Raw genomic sequence first — 11594 nt, forward strand, 5'->3', positions numbered from 1 at the left:
CTAACTGTTTATTCAGTTAAACATGAATTTTGAACTGTAGGCCTACATAAGCTTCAAACAGCGATTTTATACTTGCTTTTCATGTACTGTACGTACATGCAGAAAATGCTGCTACGCAAAGGCAAACCTTACAAGGTGTGTTAAACATTGAGTATGTTTACATGGGCAACAATACTTAAATGCGATTGTAATATGATTAAAACAATACTCTGATTAAGAGTTTACCGTGTTAACAGCGATTTTTGATTACTTTGATTCAACTAAACTCATAACTGAACTAAACAGAAACCGAATTAAGACATGTGGAGTATGCAGATATTAGTGGCATTATTGAAGTAATAAAAAAAACACTAAAAAGTTTTTTTCTTTCCGTTTGGCATGCGTTATTAAATTCCATAACATTCTCACCAGTCCTTACTCCTTATTTGCGTCTAATACCCCAGTTTGTCACTGCGGCATGAATGAAATGTTTAACAGTTAAAGTGAAACTGCCGAACTAAAGTCAGGCACCCTGCTGATTTGATTCAGAAGGGCACTTTTTTTGTCAGACGGCTCACCGGTCAGGTATACATCCGCGCTAAAATATCAAGGTGAAAGTCATCATTGCTTGCGTAGAATATAACCAGCTCCCAAACCAACTTTGAGAATAGATTAATGGAGAGATTTTATTATCATGCGATAAGAGTCTTGTGTTAGTACAGCAAATTAACGCCGTTAACGGCCCACCACTAGTCAAAACACAAAGTCAAGTGATTACTCACGTAAATGCTCAATTTTTCTGCAATGAACACAAGGAGTTCAGAATGAAACGCCATGTGTAATCGTAAATTGAATCCTACGGCTCTTAGTGACAGTACGCTATATTCCTGCTGCTGACTATGCGTATTATTAATAATCAAACAACAAAAGACGGGAACAAAATCACTCACTGCTTTTAACTGAATGAATTTTGTTGCTTTATTAAGAAACAAGTTAAGTTTCATTCTTCCAGAGAAGTCGGTTTGTTTCATTTGTATATTTTTATTCTATTGTTTTTTTTAAATCCTATTTATCATTTTGAGGATTTGTTGTTTGTTACTTTCTTCCCTTCTGTATTGAGATGGAGAACCTGAATTGAGGAAACTTTGTTTATAAAAAAGAAATATACAAAATATATGATCTGCTGATTATATTTTTAAATGATCATGATTGCAGTTTCTTTCGAAAGTCAAAGTGTAAAGGAAGCATCTTTTCTTCTGTTGGGTGACGTACATCAGAGATTATAGAAAAAGAAAAAGGTTGATTAATTAGGAGCGAGCTAAAGCCAAAATGATTCCCCAGAGACTCTGACGTTTTCACTGTAAAATTTAGTTATAATGTTCTTATTAACATTGACAATGGCAGAAAATCATATGCATGGATGAAAGGATGACATGCATTTTAATTTAAGGCTGAATTTAAATGATCAAGTGATATGGAGTTTTTCACAAGGTGAATTCTTGAATCAGAAAGTTGAGCCAGTGGACTGTAACTGAAGCCTGTGCTTTGTTCCTCAGAGTGAACGCGGAGGTCAAACACAACCCCACCAACGCGGTGGTGTGCCGCGTGCAGGGCGAGTGGAACGGTGTGCTGGAGTTTGCCTACACTAGTGGGGAGACACGCTTCGTAGATGTTACCAAACTCCCCGTCACTAGAAAAAGAGTACGACCCAATGAGCTGCAAGGACCCTATGAGTCCAGGTAATCAGTTCATGCAAACAGAAGTTGTTGTCATATTCATGGTTGAAATGTCAAAGGTGTTTTATTGTCAATATCATATCACATATCTTTTAAATGAGCGAACCGAGCAGCATAAACTGAACACCAATATGAAAATACTCAGTTAAAGGAGTAGTTTCGAATACAGGTTGAGTAAAATATTACTTGCAGTGGTGTGAAAAAGTGTTTGCCCCCTTACTGATTTCTTATTTTTTTGCAAGTTAATAAAACTTCCATGTTTCAGGTCATCAAACAAATTTAAATAATAGTCTAAGATAGCACAAGTAAACACAATATGCAGTTAGCAGTTTTGTTAACGGGAAAAAAATCCCAAACTACATGTCCCTGTGTGAAAAAGTGCTTGCCCCCCTGTTAAAATATAACTTAACTCTGGTTTATCACACCTATGTTCAAGTTCTCTAGCCACACCCAGGCCTGATTACTGCCACACCTGTTCGCAATCAAGAAATCACTTAAATAGACTGCCTGACAAAGCGAAGTAGACCAAAAGATCCTCAAAAGCTAGACATCATTCTTCAAAAACAATCAAGAAAAATTATTGAATAGAAACCAGTCTGGAAAATGTTATAAAGAAATTCTAAAGCTTTGGCACTGTATCGAAACACAGCGAGAACCATTATCTACAAATAGCAAAAGCATGGATCAGTGGAGAGCCTTCCTTGGAGTGACCAGCCAACCAAAATTACCCCAAGAAAGCAGCGATAATTCATCTAGGAGGTCACTAAGACCCCACAACAACATCCAAAGAATTGCAGGCCTCAGTTGCCTCAGATATATTTGACTGATATTTAAATTTGTTTCATGATCTGAAATAAACGTGTGACAAACATTAAGAATTACGAAATCCATAAGGGGCAAACACTTTTTCACACCACTCTATACATGTTTGTAACAAGTGTAACAATTATTTTTGAATGAGCTATTCCTGTATGCAAAAATCATAATAATGCTTTCTTCATCTGTGGATTTAAAAGCATTTACCAGAAGCATGTTGATATAGAACGAAGGATTTGTTTTAACATGTGATGATTTTTTTTTCATTAAAGGCGACTGTGGCAGCATGTGACCGAGTCTCTGAAGGAAAGGGATATGGATAAAGCCACCGAACACAAGCGCTTCCTGGAGGAGAGACAGAGGAAAGAGGAGAGGCATCGCGCTGAGACACAGACACCATGGAGGACCAAATACTTTGAGCGCAAAGTAAGAGCACTTCTGATTCTTGTATCGGTTTCCGAAATCATTGATAGAAGCAGCAGTTAGAGAAGTTAATGCACATTTTGAAGTGTCACATGATAAACAAGTGATGGAAATGCCAGCTTCTGAATAGAAATCTCTTGATGCGCTAAAGGTTTTTACACTCGCGTGAGGTGGTTTTGCGAAAAAGAGTAAATGCTTATAATGGTTGATGAAACTGCATTTGCCGCATAAACTCTGACATAGCAAACATTACACCCGCTTGAAAAATTATCTGTCTCCATTATGCTTGACTTGTTTCTTTTTTATTGCTATATTTTTATTGGGAACTTTTTAAAATTTTACAACAGAACATTGTACATTTAAAAAAAAAAAAATAATAATAAAAACAAAGACACAACATTGGGAGATTTGCACTGTTCCTGATTCAGTGCATTCAACAGTTGTTAACGTTGCAGTACAGCCACTCAATTACAAAAAAAGGCCAAAATAAAGTCCTCTGCATTTTGTCTTCACTGCCTGTCAATTTTCACATGGAAATTGGGTGCGAAATAGACAAAGCTTTAACTTCAGAGCATTAAGATCTGAAAACTCTGTTTATGTAATGCTGTTTTAGCTTTTTTTTCCCCCAAATGCTGGGCTTCACTATTATTAGGACTGTTAGGCATAAAGAAAACACTTTACACTAAGCTTCCACTAGTTAATTTTAGTTGATGTATCTACTAACTTGGGCCAGGAATTGAATGATACGTGTACATCACTTATTAATCATGGTTCAACATTTCCTAATAATGCATTATTAAAAACCAGTTGTGCTTGTTAACATCAGTTAATGCACTGTGAGTTAACAAGAATTACAAACAAATGACTTTATTTTCATTAACTCAGAATAACAAAGATTGAATATTGTAATAAATGTATTTTTCTATTTTATTTATTTTTATTGAGAACTTTTTAAGTGGTGATGCGTTGGCACAGTGGGTAGCGCTGATGCCTCATAGCAAGAAGGTCACTTGTTCGAGCCTCGGCTGGGTCAGTTGGCATTTCTGTGTGGAGTTTGCATTTTCTCCTAGTGTAGGTGTTAGGGATGGGAAGATTAACCGATATGTATCGATACGCGCTCCTGCTCTACCGATGCGAGTGCATCGGTAGAGCAGCAGAGGATGAATGAAATTTTGGAAGCAAATCGAGATGCATCGGTTTTTGCGAGATGCATCGGTTTTTCCAAGATACAACTTCTATTTTTAATATAGAATGTATTTTTTATTCATTAACAAGTGTTGTAAACCTGTTTTTGGCGCATAATTTAATCGACCTACATAAAGTATGCATTAGCAACGGACTTGCGGATGTGTACACTTAAACTACAACTCAGTGTATCAGGTGTGCGGATGAAGCTAGTAGTGCACCCTCAGAAAGCGCGAGAAGCAAAACAAACATTTTATTTCTCACTGAGTTTTAAATCCAAAGTATGGCAACATTATGGATTCTGCAAAAAGGATGGACGACATGACAGGACAGATGCAATTTGCAAAATGTGCCGCGCATCTGTAAAATACACGAGCAGTACGACTAATCTGATATCTCACTTGAAGCGGCGCCTCGGTGTTGTTGTGAAAGCATCTTCCAGTGTTCCTGCATCCCCGGCTTCCTGCTCTGCTTCAACTGTAGCTACCAGCTCCAAAAGTGGTGAGAAAAGCATTGAAAGTTTTCTCCATGCGCAACAGTTCTGCTCGCTCTACGCCAATAACGAATGTTATTGCATTGTTCATCTGCAAAGATATTCAGCCTAGTGTCACATAGAACGAAGGTTTTAAACACCTCCTGTTAATTTTTATTTATTTATATTTTTATTAGCCTGTTGCTTACAGTGATAGTGATGTTTCAAAGCAACATAACACTGCTAGTTCACGACCTTAAGTTTTGAATATTCAGTGGCACAATATATCTTTGTAAAACTTGTTTTTATAGTTGAAAAGTTAAATCACAATTCTTGTTGTGCAATGGTAAACCTTTTATGTTGAAAGAGTGCAAATATATATATTTATAATATATATTGCACTTAAACATTCTGTTTATCTTGAAAATACTTAAATAATATGTGCTATAGGTTCTAAAATGGCCCTCTACTGTAAACTGACACTCTGGCTCTTGGTTTTACTTGGTTAATAAATAATCAAACTCATTCAATGGCACAGCATCCTTTCTTACATCATCTCATAAACTTGATCTAATAAGTTAGTGCTGAATTATCGCATTGTATCGTGATATGGGCGTAAATCGTATCGTGTTGCATCGCAATGTCACAAATGTATTGCTAATATATCGGATCGTATTCTTTGTATCGAGATGCGTATCGGATCGGCATTATAGCTTAGATGCCCAACCCTAGTAGGTGTGGGTTTCCTCTGGGTGCTCCGGTTTTCTCCACAGTCCAAAGACATGCGCTATAGGTGAATTAGGTAAGCTAAGGTGTCCGTAGTGTATGTATGAGTGTGTATGGGTGTTTACCAGAGATGGGTTGCGGCTGGAAGGGCATCCGCTGCGTAAAATGTATGCTGGATAAGTTGGCGGTTCATTCGGCTTTGGCGACCCCTGATTAATAAAGGGACTAAGTCGAAAAGAAAATGAATGAATGAACTATTTTAAATTTTACAACAGAATATTTTACATTTTAAAATATACAATTTTGCCGTTTTGCCCATGAAATAATAAACAAATACAAAAATAATAGTAAGTAAATAAAAGACACAACAATGGGTGTAACTTTGTTTCAGATTCAATGCATTCAACAGTTCTCAACAGTGCAATAATCAAGCCATTTCTTCCAATGTTTTCGAAATGACGCATGTCAATTCTTCCATACTGCTTATTTCCTTCACAATTTCTATGCAATCGCTAATATAATGGGTGTCAGGCTTATACCAGTATCTGGTAATAATGTTCTTGCTTGCCACAACTTATATATTTACAAGGTAATCATCCTTCACTATCACCTCTTCATAGATTCCAAGATAATTTGTAAAAAAGTCTTTTGAGAAATGCTATCCTAAGATCTTTTCCATTTCCGATAAAACCTCGAAAGGTCATATTTTTGCACAAGTCCAGAAAATATGGAGATGATCTACAGTACATCGACCTTCCCACACATTCTCAAGCAAGTTTGAGGTGTGGACAATTATTTGCTTTTAATTTGGGGGGTAATGAAAAAAACGTATCAGATTTTTCCAGGTAAATTCTTTCCACCTCTGCGAACAAGTGTATAATATGTTGTATCTTACAGGCAGAAAGCCATTTTTCAATTGGAATTTCTTCCGTTAATTCTCTTTCCCATTCCTGCCTAATGTATTTTGTGGAATCTTCTCCATTCTCCCTAAGGGCTTGGTAGAAAGAAGAAATTATTTTACAATTGTTTTTGTTTAAGAATCTATAATTAGTTTTATTAATTTATTCAAATCCGAAATGTCCTTTGCTTTGAATTTCCTTTCAAAGTAATTTCGAATTTGCAGATAGCAGTAAAAGTCTTCATTGTCCAAATTATTATAAGTTTTTAATTCTGAAAAACATTTAAATTGTCCTTGAGCCACAAATGTACATAAATCAGTGATTTCTTGGTTTATCCAGCTCTTGATCATTTTTTAATATGATCTTGTAGGTTATACTGCTCAGTAAATGTTTTTTTATAGTTTGTTCATGACAGTAAACCCATTAACTAATGGAACCTCATTGTTGTGCTACCAAAAACTCATTAGACTGATTTTACAGTCGTCTTCTTGTTTTTGTAATCTATTCTAACTCCTATTTTTCAACCTAAATAAATTAAAGAGCTGTCTGAAACATGAAGGCATTTTATAGAAAGACTTTATTGCCCTTTTTTTTTACTTCTGTGTATTGTTTTGGGCTCAAAACATCCATTATACCTGTGGTTGATCACAAAGTTTATTTTCTGCCATGTTTAATCCAATTGCCAATGGAAAACTGCCTTTTTTTGTTTAAATCAAGGCAACCAGGGTAATGCAAACCTCCTTTTTGGCCTACAAAAATACATGATTTAAACAGCACTCTAAATGTATAATCTTTAGTAACATTAAGTCATCTTTTTTTCTGTTCCAGGGTGAAGGCTGGATGTATTACCAACCATTGTGGAAAACAGCAGGTCAGAGCTCTTCCTCAGTCCCCTCTCCACAAAATCCATGATGTCTGACCCGTCAAGAGCTACGTCCAGGCAATGTAAACCTCTGGTCTCACAGAAGAAGACATGCGCTCTCCTTTGTATGATTCCTGAAACATTACTTCAGTTTGAGTGTTTCTTACACGCTTTGTGGACTTGCGGGTTTGCACTCTGATGTTTATACTTTGCATCCCTCAATGGTAAGATTTCTTTTTTTTTTTTTTTTGTAGTACCTACACCGTCAATGATTTCTCCGGTTATTCTTTGTTGATGTTGCCTTAACGAGTGTCGTATGTAACGAGCGCTGAGTGCAGCGTGACGATTCTTAACGTGCGATTGTATTTGAGGTGAACTTCTTAATCTAACCATACTGTGGTGTACTGTATTTTGACCACGGCACGGTCAAAGTTTTCTGATTCTTTTAAAATCGTATACGACTTATCATGATTTATATGATATCAAATGAAATGCGGGATTGAGGAGGGTGAAGCCTGGTGAAGATGCGAGCTGGTAATGCTTAGCGGAGCCAGATGCAGTTGGAGTCTTGATGATAGAGAAACTGTTATCTTGGCTATCGTATTATTATGTCTTTTTCGTTTTCGTCGAAGCTTGTTGGATGAAGTCTAATGTTCCTATAAAGGCCTGCTCTTCTGTTTCTGCTTGATGTTTAGTTAATGGTTGTGTCGGCTTCAGATTCAGAGAGATTTTAAAGGGATAGTTTACACAAAAATGTGCAAATTCCATCATATTTACTCACCTTTGTTGCATTTACTGCTATGGAAAAATAAAAAGCCGTTTAATTTAGTTTTTTTCTTAGATGTTCTAATGGACCATGTTTTGATTTGAACTTTATAAGAGATGTTTTCAGTCATTTATAGCAGTGTTTCTCAACCACGTTCCTGGAGGACCACCATCACTGCATGTTTTGGATGTCTCCTTTGTCTGTCAAACCCATTACTGATCTTTCAGTCTCTGCTAATGAGCTGACAATCTGAATCAGGTGTGTTTGGTTAAGGAGAAGTCATGGAAAATGTGCAGAGCTGGTGGTCCTCCAGGAACGTGGTTGAGAAACACTGATTTTTAGAATAAAACAGAAGTAAACATTTTACTCAAACTCATATCATGGAAATTAAGTGGACGTTTTTCCTATAGCAGTAATTTTTTATGGATTATCCATGCAAGAAAAGTATGGATTCAACATTCTTCAAAAGATCTATTTTGTTTTCCCAAAAAATATGACATGATGGTGATTAAATGTAACTGAATTTTCATCTTTTTGGTTGAACTGTCACTTCAATGCTTGCGTAGAGCACTTTAACATTTTAAACCTTAGAACAGAGCCTTGTAATCTTCTTTATATGCACAGCAACGTGTAAACGCAATCCGATCAGACAGTATTATTGGGAATGTTAAACCAATCTGATCTATCAAAGTCATGCGTGGTATAATTTCTTGATTAATTCAGAGCACTATACTTTCCACTTCGATTCTACCTCGATTGACATTGATAACAGATCTTTTTTAAAGTTGTATATTCACACAAAGTTAAAAACTGGACATGATTTTCTCACTTTCAACTTATGTAGTGTGTACGATATATTAAAAGTCTTATGACATTGACATTTAAAGGGATAATTCACTCAAAAATAAACATTTTGGTCATTTTACACAAGCTTTACTTATTTAAAACTTTTCTTTCTTCTGTTGAACACTAAAGAAGATAACTTGGAAAATGTCAGTTGCTGGCTCCCATTGACTTCAGTAGTATTTTATTTCCTATTGTGAAAAACAATGGGTGCCAGCAACCAGCAGTTTTCACAATATCTTCTTTTTTGTTCAACAGAAGAAAGAAACTCTTAAAAGCTTAAAAGTATTTGAGGAAGAATAAACGATGATTATCATTTTCATTATGCCGTTATTCTATTAGCTGATATCATTTAATAATTTGTCTGCAAGTGCTTAGATTTTGGTCAACCCATCTGGAAAATAACAATAATAATGTAAAATCAGCCTGTTTTGCTTGATCTTAGTTTGTTTCCAAACCTGGTAAGCCAAAAACACCAGCCTGGTTTTAGAAAGTTTTCACCACTTTTTCAATTGGGCGGACTGGAAGACTAGCTAAGACCACCAAACTAGTTAAGACTGGTTTATCAGCAAGACGATATTTTGAAAAATGTCAGTTGCTGGATTCCCATTGATTTCCATAGTATTTTAATTTCTGTTATATTAATCAATGGGTCTCGACAACTAACATTTTTCAAAATATCTTCTTTTGTGTTCAACAGAAGAAAGAAACTCATAAAGGTTTAAAAGTTTTGATTTACCCTGCTGAAAAATAATATTAATCTAAAACCAGCCTGTTTTACTTGATCATAGTTGGTCTCCAAACCTGGTCAGCAAAAAACACCAGCTTGGCTTCAGAAAAGTCATTGCTGCTTTTCATCTGAGCAGACTGAAAGGCTGGCCAAGACCACCAAACTAGTTTAGGCAGGTTTAACAGCACTTCTACTAAACACAAAAGAAGATTTCGAAAAATGCCAATTGCCGGCTCCCATTGACACCTATGGTATTTTATTTCCCATTATGGAAATCAATGGGTGCCAGTGACCAGCATACTTCAAAACATTTTCTTTTGTGTTCAATAGAAGTGTTAAAAAAACAGCCAAAACTAGTTTTTCCTTCTTCAACAGAAGAAAGAAACTCATAGAGGTTTAAAAGTATATGATGAAGAATAAATGATATGGCTATCTGATATCGTAAAAAAAAACATTGTATGTAACTTTTATATTTTGGTTTACTCTGCTGAAAAATAATATTAATCTAAAACCTGCCTATTTTAATTGATCATAGTTGGTCTCCAAACCTTTTCAGCCAAAAACCCAGCCTGGTTTTAAAGAAGTTTTCAACACTTTTCATCTGGGCGGACTGGAAGACAAGCCAAGACCACCAAACTAGTTTAGGCTGGTTTTTCAACACTTCCATTGAACACAAAAGAAGATATTTTGAAAAGTGCTGGTTGCTGGCACCCATTCATTTGCATAATATATAGGAAATAAAATATTATGGAAGTCAATGGGAGCCAGCTACTGGTATTTTTCAAGGCTGTTTTGCTTGATCATGGTTGGTCTCCAAACATGGTTAGAAAAAGGCACCAACCTGCTTTTAGAAAAGTTTTCACCACTTTCACAGTGGAAGACTAGCTAAGACCACCAAACTAGTGTAGTCTGGTTTTCAGCAGGCTATTGAAACCATCTTGTGGGTTTTTAGAAGTCTGTGAAACATATGTAGTTTGCTTATAAAGGAAAAGAGCAACCCTTTTTCCTAGAAGATTGGAACTGCCTAAAGGTAAATAAATGACTCCAGAACGTTCATTTTTGAGTGAATGTGCAATCAGATTTAGGACGTGTTCCTTAAAATAAATAAATAAATAAAAACAGATTATATGTTAGTTAACCGGTCATTTTAGTGAGACGATTTAATTTTCTTTTTTTTCTTTCTTTTTTTGTTCAATGTACGGATTCAGAGGTGTTGAAATAGTTGTTTTTAACAGCCTCACCGTTCGGTCTGCCAGCAGGGAACAGTTGGAGTGACGGTGCTGGCTGAAAGTCTCTCATCTTTCATGTAATCTCTGCTTCAAGCTCTTGGCATTGGTTGCGCTGAGAAACTCGTGGTGCCTTATTTGTGTTTGTCTTCCTTGTTCCACCTCCGCAGCCGTCAGCTTTCTCATTATAACAAGAGTACGACCGAAGCCACAGCCTTTGTACATATCTACTTTCATTTTCCTGTCAGCTTCGTACACTCAAGTCATTCTGCTGAGCCATCGATTGCACTGATGTTTTAAAGACACTCCCTGTAGCCTCATTAAATATGATTGAACAAATAAAATTGTTAATATATTGGAGGATTTCAGATGTTACCGAACTTTTTTTTTGTTGTTGGTCTTGACTCTTTGATGCAAAAAGACGATTCATGTTTGCACCCTACATTGTGTCATGCTGAATGTCATTGCTGAATGTCATTGTGCTCCTGTCTAATTAAGATTAGGCATGCAGCTTTGTGGTATAATATTAATTATTGACCGTTTTGTACTTCATACACTACACACTAGGTTTAGTTGATCAAATTTGCTTATAATAGAGCATCTTTGGACTACGGAGGAAACCGGAGCACCCGGAGTGCACGCAACTGACCCAACCAGCGACCTTCTTGCTGTGAGGTGACAGTGCTAACCGCTGAGCCATTGTCACACATGAATGAAAATTGAGCCCCTAAAATATAGTTTAGCTTTAGTGTTTGCAATAAGGAAAAATAAGGAGGGGGAGGGGTGTACAGGGCCGTGGTCTCGGAATAAACGATAGGATAGTGACTGTATTAAAATAGGCATTGTCCTTATAAATAAATTGCATAGTTGCAATCTATACAAAAGTGAAAGATCGACTTAGGATATGAATGACCAGTTTAATAATGATTTG

The 11594-nt window shown here is 36.2% G+C and overlaps 1 protein-coding gene across 8 annotated transcripts in view; it reads left to right on the forward strand.

Moving 5' to 3' along the window:
• Positions 1–11026, forward strand: part of osbpl11 (oxysterol binding protein-like 11) — a 35236-nt gene extending 24210 nt beyond the window's left edge. Inside the window, exons 11-15 of one of the 8 annotated variants that reach the window (XR_012385573.1) lie at positions 1536–1718; positions 2804–2957; positions 7065–8017; positions 8178–8856; positions 10202–11026. Coding sequence is in view for 1 of the 8 variants with exons in the window: in XM_683921.9 (XP_689013.3) it covers positions 1536–1718; positions 2804–2957; positions 7065–7148 (421 nt within the window). In the remaining 7 variants the exon portion in view is untranslated. Of the gene's footprint in view, positions 1–1535; positions 1719–2803; positions 2958–7064 lie in introns of all 8 variants that reach the window. The other 7 variants (XR_012385572.1, XR_012385570.1, XR_012385569.1 and 4 more) reach the window with 7 other exon arrangements.
• The last annotated feature ends 568 nt before the right edge of the window (positions 11027–11594 follow it).

Source organism: Danio rerio, chromosome 9 (assembly GCF_049306965.1).
Source record: "Danio rerio strain Tuebingen ecotype United States chromosome 9, GRCz12tu, whole genome shotgun sequence".
NCBI lineage: Eukaryota > Metazoa > Chordata > Actinopteri > Cypriniformes > Danionidae > Danio > Danio rerio.